The sequence below is a fragment of the Colletotrichum aenigma genome, assembly GCF_013390185.1.
Source record: "Colletotrichum aenigma strain Cg56 chromosome Unknown KSG_Cg56_contig13, whole genome shotgun sequence".
In the NCBI taxonomy this organism is placed as follows: Eukaryota; Fungi; Ascomycota; class Sordariomycetes; order Glomerellales; family Glomerellaceae; genus Colletotrichum; species Colletotrichum aenigma.
In genome coordinates this window covers 6,053-24,012 of record NW_023500919.1, presented here as the reverse complement: position 1 = coordinate 24,012, position 17,960 = coordinate 6,053, and the positions used below count along the sequence as shown (strand labels likewise).

Here is a 17,960-nt window from a genome sequence, read left to right as displayed (position 1 = left end):
AGTAGTCAAAGCAGAGAAAATTGAGGAGTTCGCCAGAAGCCTTCTGGTAAGCTAACAGGCCTTCTCTCCGTCGGTCTGACACGCTTCATCAGCTTTGATGGCCATTCTCATCCAAGTCTCTTGCGCATCATGGAAGCTGAGAACGAGACAAGCAAATGCAGCCGTTGGCGGATGTGCGCCGCGTTTGTATCCCTGTTTCTTAGTGTCTCCTGTTGGTGATCAATGAGAATGCCGACCAATTCTCGATCCAAATCGTCGAGATTGGAGGTGCCAAAGATTCACTGCACCACCCACCTTATTGACGTAGCTCTTGCTATCCCGATGGCTGTACAGAGTTCATGTCGAATTACAAGTGATCTGACACAGTGCAGTGACACGGCCAGTTTCATGGGTATCAAAACATTTACGAGCAGCATCGCTTTTATTTTGTGCTGTAAGTACCAAAACTCTAGCACCCGGTTTTATGGACACATTCGGCGACTATCAGAGCAATGTTACTCCTTGACGGGCTTGAGAGCTCCTCGTACAGTCCGTAAAAAGCTCAGTGGGTTGGTGGAAGTGAAATACGACGGGCCTACAACGTGCCTAAATACTTTGGTTATCTTCTTAAGCGCCTTTGCAGACGTTTGCCGGGACAGCAAGCCGCCATTGGTCATTTCTTCCAGAGTGCCGCTGGCATGCACGAATGCATGAAGAAACCGATGGTCCCTCCCCAATCGCGGGGAGTCAAGGTGAGTCCCTTCCCGGCTATACTCGGGTCCCGGGCGAAGATTTGCGTGTCACCTATCAGGAATCTCGCAAGCGAAATGGAGTACTTCAACTGCGGATAAATACGAGGCAGGCCGAAGCACCAAGATGGTCTTGACGACGCGGTTGTATTAATGTTGTGGCAGGAGCGGCTAACAGGAATTTTGGCTCCGACGAGGAGGTTTCCTTTGCGGTTAAATAGCTCTGGTGGATTTTCCACGGTGGCATCACAACGCGTGACTGAAATTCCTACATCCGCAGGAGTAGATAAACACCCAACTCGTTGAAAACGATATCCCGGTCAGTAAACTATTTCTGGATAAGTCGCCGTCTTCTAGTTATGCTCTTCAGTTTTCTGGCCAAGGAATAATCCAGGCTTATCCCTGAGCGGGAGCCCTGCTTTTGAGCAGGCGATGGGGCGCCGGAGACGGCCTTGAATATGCCCAAACGACAGAGATTGGAAGACAGGCGCTCGTGAGCTACGATTAGGGATTCTAGTGGATGCTCCTTGAGTGGAACCTCTTTCATCTCTACAATTCTGGATGGTGGTGATCCGTGAGCGACGATGAGATTAGGACGTCAGTTGTGTTGGGCCTCATCCAGATACATTGTCTGTGAAGGCGTCGCCATTAGTTAGCCCAGAAAAACTGCCATGATGATCAACGTGCTAAGTCGAAAATGAGGGGGGAGTCAGACGGAATCGTCAACGCGTAACAAAGTCAACATTGGAAACCACGGGCGCATGCTGACGGTTGCGACATACCCTCGGTTAGTATACAGATGATGGACGGTCAGGAGCTTACTGAAGGACTTCACATAGTTATCATCTCAGTCTTTATTTTCTCGCTTGCTGTCACCAATATCGCTACTGAAGATGATTCCACGTGGATATCAAAATCTTTGCCATATTTCAGGTTCATATTATGCTCCAAGCTATGGCTCTGGTCGACGAAAGGGGCAAAATTAGCCGTTTAATTAACCTTAAGTGGACAGTCCTTCGAAGAAGAGAAATCTGGGTCTACTTAATTCAATAGCTAGTTAGGTAATAAGCTACATCTCAACACAAGAGAAGGTGGGGCGGGGGGCAGTCATGTGCACCGTCGACGAGTTTACACCTGCATCGTTATAGCTCGTTAAAGCCCAGAAAGCGGACATCATAACTAGTTATGCATTTTCAGACGCATCCCTCCGGCCGGACGCATCGTTTCTCGCGCACCTCTGAAAATGGAGTGTGTTTAATTAATAAAGTGAAATAACCAACTCTGCGTACCTAGGTGATGCTGCAATGCGTGCCTGCGATACCTACCGATGTGGTTCTTCGGACGCACCCTTAGACGCGCCAATATCGTTGCGTCTGAAGACCCCAAGCCCAAGCAGCATCGACCCAACACGGTTTCGCTGGGGCATGACAACTTCAGATTCAGCCTCTGCCCCTTAGTTCCCGTCAACGCGACTCATCATTCGGGAGTTTAGCAAACTGGCGTAACAGTGCTGAAGGGCTGGGAACTCTGCTGTTTGGAGCAATCGTCACATTGGCACGTGCAAGGCTTTTACGTCATCTGTTGATGTCGAGAATCATCTAGCCAAAAACAAATCGACCTTGGTACGTTCTTTTTGTGGGGGCCGCAAAGCTGTAGGTCGGAAAAAACCCGTCTTCTAAAAGTTCGACCTGCACCGCCAAAGGCAACATGGAGCTACCCCGCACGCGGAGCGCAGTCCGCAGTACGTACCATAGCATTGTCTTTAAATAGTGGGTCCCCTCTCAACCCGTCACACTCTTTCCTGGTGGGATTCTCAAGAAAGAAGTCTCATGACAAAGCTGGAGGGATAATTGGTCTTTTCACTTGGTAAATGAAGGAATGGGTCCTTTGCCCCTTCCTCTTTTTGATTGGAATCGCGGCAAAGACGTCATTGTCGCGCTGCGGGTTGGGCCCTTCACGTTTTTTCGATTCCCAGCTCTTTCTACCGGCCGCAGGTCCCTTTTTCCTTTTTCCCCTTTTTAGTCACTTTTCGGCTTTGGCAGCAACGCCCTCCAAGGTTTATCCCACTTTGACGGCACACGCCTTCCGTGACACAAACCATCGCCATCTGAGGCCGTGGTTCGTCCGCCGGCCGAGGCTGCCCATCAAACCCCACCTTCCCTCGCCCACGCTGCTTGACTCTCCTCACAAGTCACGAACCACCTCTACCACCACCATCCATGCCCGATCCCTGCGAGAACAATGCGACTCGGATCCAAGAACGTCTGCAAGATCCCGTCTCGTTGAGTATCCCATGTTTGATGGATCGTCTTTCGGCTTCGGTCCGTGTCAGCTTGGAGTCATTCCGCTTGGGCAGACACGAAGCTTGGGAGAGCCTCGCCGAGACCATCCAGCCAACTCCTTCCAACGGATACGCGTCGCTGCATTCCGTCACATACGAATACTTCTCGGCGCCAGAGCAGACCTCAGCCAGGCAGACCATACTCGGATTACTCGGTCGCCTGTACCACGACCACTGCGAAAACCTTCCGCAGAAGCAAAAGTCCGGCCTGACGCAAGCGAGCAGAAATTGGAATGTTACCATTTGGCATTTCTTCCTAGCCCTCGGCCCTGACATTTTGCGATCCCGCGAATCCTGCCTGGCCATTGTGCGCATGTCCAAGCGCAAAAATCTCGACTTCCACACGTGCATTGCCCAGATTCACGCTCAACGCAAAGAACGCTTGAAGAAGATTGCTAGATCGACGTCCCTCGACACCGCCGGCAAGGTCAAACCTGCAGACATCATAGCCGCCGAAAGCTCCGACGGCGAAGAAAGAAAGACACCAAACGCTTCCGACACAGACATGGCGTCTTCCCCGATCTTGGGCGCAAAGGCAAGTCGTGCCCGCAAATACAATACTGACCGTCCTCTCGCTGACATGCAAGAGACAGACCCCGGAACTTTCCCTCGAAATTGGCGTGGAATCGACAGAAAGCATATTGAAAGCGACGGCGACAGAAGGCTGGAGGCTACTGAACCGCAAGAACAACGTCAAAGATGCAGGATTTCGAGCCGAGGAGGCCTGTGCGCTCAAAGAGTTCGACCCCGCCAACCCGAAAGGATTCGAGGATGCCATGGAGGATGAAGATCTCGAAGGTGATACTCTCATCGATATGAGCTCCGAAAAGGGCCGCAGATCCTCGCGTGGCAGCAACTTGGTTATTCAGAGCACCCCAGAGCCCGAAGAACTAGCCACGAGAGTCGAGTCCATCAAAGACGCGAGAGCTACCAGCTCGCGACCTACGAGAAAACGGCCCATGCCCATTTTCGACGTCTCTGGGCCTCCTTCCGTGAAGAGAACTCGATCAAACGATGAAGATGGGGCGACTTTGATCAACTCGATGACAGTCCCGTTAGAGCAGCTCGTTCTTGGCGCGCGGTCTCTCGAAGGTGATAGCTGGGCTAACGACACTGCTGTGAGTAACACGATCGGCAAGCTCAGAGCAAAAGACTGCTACGTCTTGGACAGTCTGTTTCTTGCAGGCACGAGATTTCTTCGACGCACACCCACAGAACGATACTTCGTGGCACCCGTCAACATTCGCAATATGCACTGGGCTCTCTACTTCTGGGATACGGAGTTGGAAACCATTGAATACTACGACTCGATGAAGCACAGCAATTTGCATTGCAAAGACCGTCTTCTCTCCATCATCAACAGCGCATTCAAGCCTGCCAGGATGCCCGAAATTCAGGTCTGCAAGGTGAGTCGTGTGCCCTCTTCAAATGACGCAACTGATTCTCTGCAGGCATTCCAGCAGAAGAATCACAACGACTGCGGCCCACTCGCAATTTTCAACGCTTTTCAGAAGCGTTTAGGTGTCGAAGAATTCGTCAAAGGGGCCGATTTTGACTCCAAGAATGCGAGAATATACTTTCAACGTCTGCTTCTGACTTCCCTTGACGCCGCACCCCTGGGTTTTGCTGAGAAGGCCGGTATTTTGACTTCGCAAGAGACATCGAGGGGTATTTTCGACGAAATGAAAGCGGTGAAACTCCAGGGGCGTCTCCGAAGAGTTATCCAAAAGGATTTTCTCCTCCAGGCCAACCTCACTTGGAGAGCTTCGAATCTGGTTACATTCCACGAAGCACACCGTACTATTGTCCACCAAGCGTACGAGCAGTCTCTTCAGGCGAGAGATGTACGCGACCACGAGCTGAGAAGGCTGCAAAGCCTCAAAGATTATGTTTCCAGTCTGCCCAGTGACACCTTAGAACAAGCTCCCTCTACCACTGCGTTTAGGCCAAGTCTTGATATCGTGGAGAAGATGGCGAGAGAGAACCTTAGCCGTATGCTACCCGCCGCTGAGAAGATGGCGATCCAGAGCGGACCACTGTCATGGGCGCAGGACCGGCCAATCACGAGGTCAATTTTGATGCTTCGGCACCTGGGACGACAGTACTCAAAGGCGGAACGGGCTTTGTGCGATTTTCGTGGGGCGCTGGAGGGCCTGGTCTAAAAGTTTTGCGAGTCTATTGACGGAGGAGCAGGAGACAGTGGTATTATTAACGATGGATAAATCCTTTGGGGTGGCTTGGACTTTTGTTGCTTTCAGCGAAGCTGCTGGCGAACACAATGATTATTTTGTGCGTGCTTACAGAGTACCCGTATGTTGACAGTACTTCCTAACCCGCCTTCTGAACAATTGTATGAAGCTTTCCAAGCTTGGGGCAGACAACTTTACGTAACTCCGTATCAGGGCCTCCCGACAGCAGCAGAAATATCCAATGCAATTGAGAAGAAGAGCCCACTGAGAATCCGGCGACCGACAAGCTCATACGTGAAAGAACACGAATGACACACACAGACGAGCCATTAACATGACTCAAGGAAGCCGTGATGGATCGTCGACGGACCAAAGTTGCGAAACTCCGTCCAAAAGAGAATAGAAGGTTTCTGGCTGCCCATCGCTACATCGAACTCGCAACTCGAACTCTCAAGAGTCAACCGAGTTTACGGTCCAGCCTTTTGAATTCGGCCACAGCCCGTAGCGCTCCGCTTCGCGTGACTTTTGAGGCCCACCACTCCTCATTTGGATCGCTTGAGTCCGTGAGGATGAGCATCTGGAAATGGTTGATATCGTCCATGAAGAGAAATGTTTCAGGCGGGCTCGAGAGATGATGGTTGTGGGAGTATCTCAGGCAGAGTGAAAGACGCCGACTTCGATGGCAGATTGACTGAGAGAACAAAAGCATAGGTATGCGAAGGTAAAGCATCAATACAGACAGCACGTCATAATGCCCGCAAATTTTGTTTCCACCGGTGGAGAATTGGCTTTCTGGTTCACATGGGAGTGAGGCTATTCGGAATCTCAGCCTGTTCGGTTCCGGTGAAGAGGATTCGGAGACTCGTTGATGAAGCACGACATCGCCTCTGATCCCCACTTCCATATGCATGCCACAGCCCTTAAATCATGAACATTGACAAGTCTTGCAGCAAGCCTTGAATCAACTGCCGAGCTGATACTATTTTGACCATCGTGGAGGAGTGCAGCGATGCTTTATCAGGTAATGGAGAAGCTGAAGACGGTCTACCCAGGCGTCGTTAGCCATAACGTGAATCGTGATGTTGGTGATCGGTCGAAGGGGGTATCGAGGGGGTGTGCAGCATCGGCATGGAGGCCACGACGTCAAACCGAGCTGTACAGCAGACGGTTTCGGCGAATGGAGCGGCGCTGGAACAGGCGAGAAGCCATGAGACAGAATGGAGTGTGCAGTACACCGGAAGAGGGAGCTCGGTCAACCCGACAGCTCGTCTCTACAAGCACCAACTCGGGGAAGTATTCTGGCCTTCCGGCTCAGCGCGACAGGGTCGCTACAGATGCTTACTAGGGTCAACTGATTGGGGGCAGCGGGCCAACACACAATCAAGACATTCATGGGACAGTCTCACCCCTTGCAGGTACTTGCAGGTACTTGCAGTGAGAAATCTCTGTCTCAATTTTATTGCTGACCGACATCTGGCCGGCGCGCACGATTGGGTTCCCCTTTTGGGCGCTGCATCAGGCTGCGTTGTGGCTTAAACTTGGGGTGGAGACTTGGTTTCTGTTTGGATGACGACCGCTCCTCTGCCTGCTTCCCCTCTTCTGCAGCCTTTGATGCTCAGCTGTCCCAACGTGTTCTCGGCGTGTCTCAAAGGAGAAGATTGTTATTCGCTGGGTGCTGGCCCCTGCATAACTGGCTGGAATGGGGGCTGGTGCATGCGATTTCTGACGCTTGTCATTCATTTATTTCGCGATTGATTGGTTTTCCTTGAGCCTGCCACCGCTGGTTGACAATAAATCTGCGCGCGCTAGTTTCAAATCAGCTGCCGGCATTAAGAGTCTCATACTTAGCGTTGTTCTCTCTTTCCTCTTGCCTGTAGGATGTCTCCAAGCATTGAGAACATATGGGAGACAAGGAGCGTGTCGCCAGGACTTTGAAACCGCAGAGATAGTGGTCATCTCTCACCTGCAAGGGCGCGGCTGGAAATCGTGTGTTCGGGTACATGGCCCAACGCATTCTTCTTTTGTCTGGGCGAAACATCTTGATGAAGCCGGCAAACACCATGGAAATTGAACGCAGCAGACACTCGTGATGGACGTTGGTACGTGGCCAGGGTTACAACTTCGGGCTCGGCCATCATGCCTCTATCTATAGTGAGCGTAATCTCGCCGACCCACCAAAACCCTTGTCTCACAAGTCTGCGTAGACTCTTCCGTCCGTTGACTCTTGGCCGAAATAATGACCAGAAGGCAAGGGCGAAGAGGATGGCCTAACGCCGCCAAGTCGCCCATTCGGCCGTGGAGGAAGTCCTCAGGGCTCACTTACATGACTTTCAATAAGTTCTTGTCCAGCTTTCGTTCCAACCAACACTCTACGCTGCCGTTACCAGATCGATCCAATACATTAAGACGTTGTGTAACACGCACGGTTACTTGCAGACTATATAACGAGCTACCCTGCCGCGATACCATGGTCTTTCTCGACGCCTTGAGCGAATAATCAAACGACGGTGACCCATGATTGCTTGCACGAGTCAACATGGACGCAGACTACTACGGCCACTGCAATAAACATCAACGCTGCTACAAATTTGTCACACGGGTCCCAGGTTCAGGACATGCATTCGTCATTTGCGATAACAGACCGGAGGTGCACGCACGGTTTGAAGCTAGAGCTGCGGCCATGGATAGATACAACATGCAGACACTGAATGAATTCCTGCGCTCGACTCCTGAGCTCCGCGCTGCTCCGGATCTGGGGCCGGAACTTGCGGCGCCTCGGGTACCAGCGACAAAGGACGAGGAATCAGTGTCTGTTCAGAGTGAAAGGCTGCAGACCTCGTCGCAGTCTGGACCTACGTCCCCGGCGGAAAGCCGTCCTTCCCAACCCCCTGACCACAGGCCGACAAAGTCCGTCCCGGTCGCCAGTCTTTTGTGCGGTGGACACGCTGAAGCCCGGGAAAAATGACTTTTCTAGAATATTGCGGTAAGTTGCGGATAATGACTCTGCGTGGCCCCTCTACATGAGCCGTGGGTTGGGTCTGGTCCTTGTCCAAGATGCCCGCTGACGTTTAGCAGTCGCACAGCTCATGCGTACCGAATAATGCCAAAACTATTTCATAAATCAAGGAATCACGCAGAGAATAGGATTGATGGTTGTACAGGAAGAGCGTGGCTTAAGGAGTTCTGCTGGTACCTAGATTACTCCTCGGATTGACCAAATGCCGACTGTGGCGCTGCAATTGGCGGTTGGTCACTGTAATGAGGGGAGACTGCGCTTGGACCACTGAAATGTAGCTAACTTACGGCGGGTAGCACCACTGTCACCACAAGGCGGGCCTGCTTCGAGGGAGCTTGCGCCTCGCTGTGTTTGCGCAGACAGACAAACCCCGTTCGCGACAACCTCTAGACCTTAATCGATGTAGGCGGCATATTCCGAAATGAGAAGTGCATCTATATGTTGCCGATCTAGAACGCAAACGACTTCTGGGAGATCAATCTCATGCGACGAAATTGTGCGCACAAGTTGCGACCATTGACAGCGTCACGGCACCAGGGTTGGGGCCGCCAACGAAAAAGTCCCAGTGACACTTGCTGAGACCGTGAACCAAGGGAAAGGTGTGCCTCCAGGCGGCAAACTGCGAAAGAAAAGTCAAAAGGGAAGAGGAAGAACGTACAGCACACTCAGGGTGCTGGGCGGTTAGATAGCCGATGAGCTGCAGAACCCGCGCCTTGTCGTTGGTCTGCTGGTTCCAATGTTTACTCAATGTTTTCTTCCTTTTCTGCTTGTCTTGTTGCTTTTCGCACTGAAAATAAGGGAAGATGAGGAATAATAGGAAGATAAAAGAGGGAGGAAACCCCTCTTTTACCGCCCGCATTTGAGCATCTTGATTTTCTTCTATTTCTTCGGTCGCCGGTATCTCCGCTTCCGCCGCTACCACCGTCAGAACCGCTATCTCCGTCCACTCTTCTAAGCTTAGAGAGACGCCAGAAGCCGTGCCCTCAGACTGACATTTCCGGTCCATCCCAAATTCGTCCAATACTAGAGCTACCCTAACGGTATTAGCCAGAATAACAAGACATCATCAAACTACGTGCACTAGTGGAGTGACCTGGACTATTACAATGTACCTGGAAACATTCGCACCGGCCACACGCCAACGCGGATTGCCTGTTGCGACCAAGCGGGATAGCACAGGCGCAGGGTGGTAGGGACGACAAGGGCAACTACGCGAGAGAGGACAGATAGGAGAAGTCCCCAGAGGATTCAGCCATGTTTCTGGAGCTTGCAGGCAAAGGTGCTTTGCATAGGCTTAGGTGTGTTAGTACGTCGCAGGGTCTTATCTAGAATTCATCAAGGTGCACATATGCAAGAACAAGTATTACAGGTCAAAATTCTAGCGATAGTTTTTAACCTGACCCCCGCCAGAGACTCAACTTGGACCTCACTAGAAATTCGACCTGCAATCCACTACAAATTCAATCTGCACTACGCTAATTGAACTCGACCAGCACTGCGCCAAAAACTCGGCCTCGACTTAGATGGTCGCGACTTGTCGCCGTAGGAAATCGGGCAGGAATTCTGCTCAAGTGGGGTGAAGTGCGAGGGGGTCGTTAATCAGAGAGCAGGATTCAAAGACTATTGTTTAAGCAGCCAACTGACGATAAATGGAGGATCTGTCCAGGTGAAGCTCCTCTGCTGCTGACCGAGCGGCGAAGCTGTTCTGAGGTGCGCGGGACCTGCCAACGTCAGGTTCTACTCTATCAAGGTGCCTCGTGCGCCAACAAATAATTTGGACAAAAGTTCCATTTCCCATCGCACCCTCCCAACGCAACGGATAGACACGGTTCTGAACTCTAGCAGGTGATAAAGACAGCTTGCATCTGTCCTGGTGGAGCTTTTCTGCTAAGTATGCCCAACGGGTCGTAACACTTGACTGTCCGCCTAAACTTGACCAAACGAACGAAGACCACATCCGCCAGGGTCGTGAGCCCTGCGATGCTTGCAGCAATTAACAGGGGGTCGACCATGAGTGGATGAGACTGCCTGAACGTGCGATATGGCTCCACCGTTGTTGCTAAACATATTAAGAATGAGAAGATGGAAGCAAAATAAGGGAATTTGGGGAGACGAGTAGGGCCCTTGAAGCGAGGGAGGAAGAATGGGTGTTATGATGCGCTCTAGAAACCCGTGGTCTGGATGACTCATGAGTGAAATACTGTGCAGAGAATTGCGCGCTGACTGGCTCATGCAGACAGGCGGGTCTGATTGTCTTGGGTTGCAGTCTGCATATCAGGCTGGCATCTTGGCACGTTTTCACTGATAAACGATCAGGCTGCCTGTCGTACTATGAGGAGTCTCGGTAAATGGGTCTGCTTGGTAACCCCAGTTCTTCATATGGAGATGCTACTTGCAAATTCATGACAACGTGAACTGTTGATATGACCGACAGGGAAACCACATGAACTATCTCGTGCGAAGTCAAAGCCACTGTGTTACCGCCGTGTGCCTTCAACTTACCTCCTCACTTGGATGTAGGTCAATAGGGGGCAACTGTGGCGCAGGACGGCTACGTGTACCAATCAATATCAATATATGCATGTCAGATAATAGTTTGCTACACTGCATCGTAGCCTGCTCGCAAAGACGCAGCCCCTTTCCAGGGCTTGTTGATAAAAGGCTAGCCTTCTCATTTTTTCCTACTTTTCCACTGCTGTTTTCCAAAATATAGACACCCAAATCCATCAGAGGCACCAGAGCAACGCGATAGCGCCTGCAATTCGACTTCATCACTTGGCAGTGACTATTCTCTTCTTGTCGATGTCAGCCCCAGCCATGGCATGAACGACAAGTCAATTCCGAAATTTCTTCCCCGCATGGGAAGGCATGCTGAAAGACATTATTGCCGCAAGTTGCCAAGATAAACGCGATGCGTACCAGGATCCATCCAACAAGGAAAGATCGCTAGCATTCTATTTCGCCAACTGCATCCTCAAAGAAATAAAAGAGTTTCACAAGACTGAGATGGGTATCACTGCTGTCATCTTAGGCCTTTTACTAACTATGCTGCAACAACTCAGCCCAAAAATCTCTGAGGTTAGCGTGCTAGCTATACGTCGTCTGCTTCAGGCTTTATTACTCGGTCTTGCGATGCCATCCGTAAGCATAGGCGGGTCGATAGACGATCCTAACGAAACTCTTGTCCGCTCCGTACATATGCCTGTTCGCTCAGGCGTTCTCTCTGAAGATGGTCAGCTCTAGAGAGTCATATCGATAACAGAGTATCTTATTGCGACTGGTGCTATGGCTAATATGTTCCATCAAGTATACCAGCTGGCATGCTGGTCCATCTGCATCTCATCGATCGCCATAGAGAGCGGGCACGTATCGCAAACTTATCCAGCTTTTCTCTGGATCATACTTCTGGTCCCTGCATATAGATTTGGATTCTAGGGCTTGAGACTGCAGTATACGTCAACTTCGGATTCTGACCAAATAGATTGGATTCAGACTTTTAGAAGCGAGTTTTCGCCCTATGCGCATGGACAGCCGCTGATCCTGAAAAAGAGAAAAGTAGGGCTGCTTTCTACTGTGGTCATTATGTGACCGAAGTGGCCTCGCTTATGGTGTTTATTTTTGGTACTATGGCTTTATCCAGTCAGATATTCATCAGCCTGGGTGACATAGTGCCAGTGATTGCTTGATTCCTGCTAGGCACTCTAGTCTGTCGTGCTATCCTAGTATTTAAGCTTTGCGTGCTGAGAGAAAATATAAGTGCTATCAACAAGGTGCGCCTCCAGGCGGCAAACTGCGAAAAAGAAAAGTTAGAAGGGAAGAAACAAAATATAAGTACCTTAGCATAAAGTAGGGGGATAGATATTATAACCCACTACATATAGATAATAGTCAACAAACCTATTGACGACTTTGCATATTTGCAGTTAGCAACTTCGCGCAATTGAAAACTATGAGAGACTAAAATGTTGCGAAAAGCGATTGGCAAGAGGAGTGGAGTATAGGCCCGCGCGAGCCTGGGACAAAGTGGAGTGGCCGATCCGCGACGTAAGTACCAGGACGGCATGTAGGCCCACATTCAGGCTTCAGGCTAGTAGCTGAGCTCCACACTACTTAGACCTAATAAGCATCGCTGGATACCTAGCTGGAAGCTATTCCCTTCCTAGTGAGACTGCATCCTCGTGAGCTGCATCGACTGGAATTCAGTAGACTACGCAAGCTAAGGCGTAAAAAAGCTTCTTATTAATGCGTGAATAAGTTTAAGAGTGTAAGTTTAAGAGTATGCATAAGACTCACCTTTGCGGTGTTACAACCTATAAATAAGGATAACAGCTACGTGACCCACCAGGTCATCAGGCAGCTAGGACAGGATATTTATACTGCAGGATCATAGGAATAACAGGGACTTACTTAGAACGGAAGAACTATAATATAAGTTATATAATAATAAGATAAGAGATTAGATCTATATACTAAGAATATAGAGGTTATACTTAGTAAGAATAGACTTTATTAAGACTAGGAATAATATTAGAGATAGGAGGGTACTATTTAGAACTAACATATAGTATAATCTTAAACCTATTTTATAGTCAGACTTCTATAGCTCTTTAGTAATTAACTTAGTATTTATCCTTATAGATACTCTTAGCTTACTTTTACTGTAAATCACTTATTAAGTGTAAGACTGATCACCTTAGCTTCTAAAGACCTGATCTACTATAGCTTATAACCTACGAACAAGACTATAAACCCAGTATACTGTTATAGTGTATTAATCCCTAGCTTCTGTTAGCAGACCCTACTATTGGATAGCTGACTGTAACACTTAGCAGGTCCTTCTACAGACTAATAAGTCTATAAAAACTAAAACCCTTAGCGCAGCTTCTCAGTAAACCTTAGGTTCCTTTAGCTTAATAGTATACTACTACTACTACTACTACTTATATAAATATAAAGAAGCCTTATAAGGCTTCTTATTTTAAGCTATAATATAAGCTGTTTTAATTATTATAGGAAGCCTTATAAAGCTTATTATAAAGGATAACTATAGAGCTATATCAGCTTATTAGCAAACTTATATAGAGATAGAGAAGCCTTATAAAGCTTCTTAAGCTACTAGGAATTAAGTTACTAAATAGTAAGCTATACACTATATTATAAAGTGGTTTCTACTAACTATAAGGTATTTTCTATTAAATATTATAAAACGCCTTATAGGGCTTCTTAAAGATACTCCTTATTATAAAGCCTATTAGCTTATTACTACTAATAAGCTTACTAAAAATAAAAAGCCTTATAAAGCTTATTATTCTATACTATAATATAAATTATTTAATTATTATAATAAGCTTTATAAAGCTTCTCTAAACTAATTTTATAAATTTATAACTACTTAATGTAAGGGGCTGGCCCCTAGGCTTGTTCAACGTAGAGGTGCCGTCGATTGACTATTCTAAGCTGAAGAAGGAAGAAAGGACTTTACAAGAGTAGTGTTACGACCCGACAGGCATGACACGTTGGAACAGCTCCGCCTGGCATCTCGGCGGCTAACACAGAACATATGTAAGCAGTAACACAGGTGTAACCAGGAACCATCGGGAAAGGAAGAACTATGGTACAGGTCACGTGACTTCGGGAACAGCACGGATACAGGGCAAAGATGGATATGTTGGATATGTCCGCTATCCCAGCTATCTATGGATATGTTGGATAGCACGGATATCCTACATAGCCACCACAAGAGATACTGTGCAGAATTTATATATAGTATGACCTGAGCCTGGCTTATGGTCAGACTTCCATAGCTCTTCAGCAATCAACTTAGTATTCATCCTCAGGATACTCTCAGCTTACCTTCACTGCGAATTACTTGTTGAGTCTAAGACTGATCACCTTAGCCTCTGAAGATCTGATCTACTGTTAGCCTACGACCTATGACCTAGACCACGACCAAGTGTACTGTTATTACGTCTCAATCTCCAGCTTCTGTTAGCAGACCCTACTGTCGGATAGCTGACCGTAACACTTTGATTGCTCCTGTTCAGTAAGTTGACTATTGAAACCTACTAACAGTACAGACAAGAATGTCTTCACGCACCTCTGCCAAGTCACCCACTCCGGGAAGCTCCTCTTCCTCCAAACAGCCTGTCAAGAGCCTGGCTGAAGAACTCGAGGGAGCTCCGATGGCAGTGGACTCAGACGACGAAGTCACTCTCAAGAAGGAAACCTACGACAAGCTTCGAGCCTGAGTTAAGAAAGGAGACGACGACATCGCTAAGGTCTAGGTTATATATAACGAAACCGCTAACAAACTCTAAGGCCTCAAACAGATGATCCAGGAGCTTAGTAATAGACCTCAGAGACTTATGGACCTTGAAAACGGAATTGCTCTCCTAGGAGGATAAGGCAGCAACCCTCTCATATAAGAACTACAAAACGAAGTTAACACCCTTCAGGCTGCTGCCAACATCATCACTACCCCTACTGGGGGACGACAGAAACTTAAGCTTAGTGCCCCTATCACCTACGACGGCACCCCTGGACAACTTAAGTCATTCCTGATCTAAGTTAAGAACTACCAAAACTTCCACTATAGAGACTTCACTAGTCAAACCGAGAAAGTCGTCCATACCGCCACTTACCTATAAGGATAAGCCCTCAAATAGTTTGAACCCATCCAGGAAGAATTCCTTAAGTACGAAACCCTGGATGAGTGCTCCACTGAGACCTAAGATATCTACAGCAGTTTTCAGGGATTCAAAGATGCCCTACAATCTCTCTTCCAGGACCCTAATGAAAAGCGACAAGCTGAAAGAGATCTCGCATAACTGCAACAGACTAAGTCAACCAAGGAGTACGCCGCTATGTTCAGACAGCTCAGCATTCAGCTTGACCTCACCGAGGAAACCAAGATCTTTATGTTCTATCAGGGACTTAAAGATGAAGTTAAGGACGAAATCGTTAAGATCGATCGCCCTAAAGACTTCCTTCAGTATGCCAACCTTGCAATCAAGATCGACAACAGGCTATTCGAACGACGCAAAGAAAAGGGCGAAAAACGACAAGGACCTAATATGGGACGTAAGTACCAGTGGCAACCCCAGCATAAGTTTAACAACCAGCGGAACGACAACAGACCCTGCAGCAACTAGAACAACAATCAACAAAGCACTGCTTACAGATAACACAGCAGACCTATAGATCTCAGCATGATAACTAAACCTAACGACAGGAAGCCTTAGAACCCTAAGTGCTACAACTGCAACAAGCAAGGCTATATCGCTAAAGACTGCAGACAACCTAAGAAACTTCCCTGGAAACCAGTAGCTGAACGACCTCGACAAGTCAACACGATTGCAAAAGCCTCATATGCATCCCAATCTTAGACTGGATGCTATGACGATAACTGCTGAATCCACCTCAAAGATAAAGAAATATCAGGACACTACCTAAGGGACAGCAACCCTGGACGATCTGGATACAACATGAGTGCCCTGGATACTCGCCCCAGAACCCTGGCAATAATGCATTCCAGCAACAGCAGAGTCGCCAGAAAGCCAGTTGAACAACTTAACGAGATGCTATAAATCCAGCGACTAGAACTAATCACCTCACATGAAGATACCTGATAAATACGTCTACGCTAATAAGAATCAGAGGAAGAACTAGAACATCAGCATGATCCTCTGACAGAACAACAACTTCTCAGTATGACTAGCAACTGGACTTTTAGAGAAGGCGAAAGTTCACCCTATGACTCAGACGAACCTCGCGATATTGCCTAATAACGTGCTCAGACAGAGATCACCTATAGGTTCACCCCCAGTGTGGACGACTCTAGCTCTGAAGAAGAACCAGACAACTAGGAAGACAGAATTAAGCAACTCCTGAAGTACTAGGAAATCAATATGCTTCAAGATAAGCAATAACGCCACTTTTACAGCACCTCAGCAACCTAATGAGACCAGGATTACACCCCTCAGCTACGCACAGAAGACCATCCCACACTAAGAAGCAACCACCAACTTCACTAAACCCTCTTCTGGTCTCAGTGTTTCTACAACAAATGCAAAGAACATATAGGAGAAAAGCATAACTACTAATTCTACCCTAGAAGATATAACGACAAGCTTATCCGCGAGATTTACTTAACATCCGCTATGATCAGATGGACTATATGTTACGACCCGTAAACAAGGATAACAGCTGAACGACCCACTCGGGCGTCGGGCGGCTAGGACAGGACATTTGTACTGCAGGATCACGGGAACAACAGGGACTCACTCGGAGACGGGAGAACTATGATACAAGTCACGTGATGATAAGATAAGACTGAGCAGGCAGTGTGGATCACTGAGCGCTCAGTCGAAGTTACTGAGCGCTCACCAACAGTCAATAAGCGCTCACTGGTACCTGGTGAGGGATTAGTGATAGAGTAAAGGGTACTGTTTAGAACTTATATATAGTATGACCCTGAGCCCAGCTTATGGTCAGACTTCTATAGCTCTTCAGCAATCAACTTAGTATTCATCCTCACGGATACTCTCAGCTTACCTTCACTGCGAATCACTTGTTGAGTCTAAGACTGATCACCTTAGCCTCTGAAGACCTGATCTACTACAAGCCTACGAACTACAACCAACGACCACAACCTAGTGTACTGTTAGAACGTATTAATCCCCAGCTTCTGTTAGCAGACCCTACTGTCAGATAGCTGACCGTAACACTTTGATTGCTCCTGTTTAGTAAGTTGACTATTGATTCCTACTAACAGTAACAAACGATAATGTCTTCCCACGCCTCTGTTAAGTCGCCTACCCTGGGATCCTCGTCCACTTCAGGAGGACGAGCCACCCAAAACCTAGCCCAGGAACTAGGAGACCAGAAGATAAAGGACGACTCAGACAGCGAGGACGACACTGAAGAACTTAAGCGCCAGCTTAACAAGACTAATAGCGACTTCAAGGCAATGCGCGAAATGTTCAACCAGAACGCAGCAGCCCTCAGCAAACTCCAGGAACAAGCCTGCAAGAACCAGGATCTAGAGAAAGAAGTCGCCACCCTCTGAGCTGCCGCTAACGTCATATCCGCCCTAGTTGAAGGATGAGAACGCCTTAAGCTTAACATGCCTTCCACTTTCGACAGGACCCTAGGACAACTTAAAGGACACCTGGTATAAGTTTGAACCTACCAGGCCTTCCATATAAACACCTTCCAGAACGACACCGAACGCGTTATATACGCAGCCACCTTCCTTCAGGGATAAGCCCTTGCCTGGTTTGAACCCCTTCAACAGGAATAGCTTGACAACCCTGTCGAAAAATACAGCTAAGAAGTTAAGGACATCTTCTTCAGCTTCACAGGCTATGTTAAGGCCCTAGAATCTCTCTTCCTTGACCCCGATGAACGAAGACAGGCTGAGCGAGACCTATCCTACCTACGACAAACCAAGTCAGCTACGCTCTACGCCGCAGAGTTTAGACGATTAGCTGCAAGACTCCATATAACCGACGAAAGCAAAGTTTTTGCCTTTTATCAAGGACTTAAGGACGAGGTCAAAGACAAAATAGCCAAACTGGAGACACCTCCTAGTTTCCTCGCCTACGTTGAACATACTATTAAGGTTAACAACCACCTCTATAAACAACAAAAGGAACGAGGAGAGAAATAATAAAACCTAAATTCAG

General features: G+C 48.2%; 1 protein-coding gene across 1 annotated transcript; it reads left to right on the top strand.

Moving 5' to 3' along the window:
• Positions 1-15,137: 15,137 nt before the first annotated feature.
• CGCA056_v015014 (uncharacterized protein) lies at positions 15,138-17,341 on the top strand (the record flags this gene model as incomplete). The annotated part of the gene is made up of 3 exons (XM_037330255.1): positions 15,138-15,354; positions 16,872-16,978; positions 17,084-17,341. The coding sequence occupies 3 exons, from the start codon at positions 15,138-15,140 to the stop codon at positions 17,339-17,341; spliced, it is 582 nt and encodes a 193-aa protein (XP_037171355.1).
• Between the last annotated feature and the right edge of the window lie 619 nt (positions 17,342-17,960).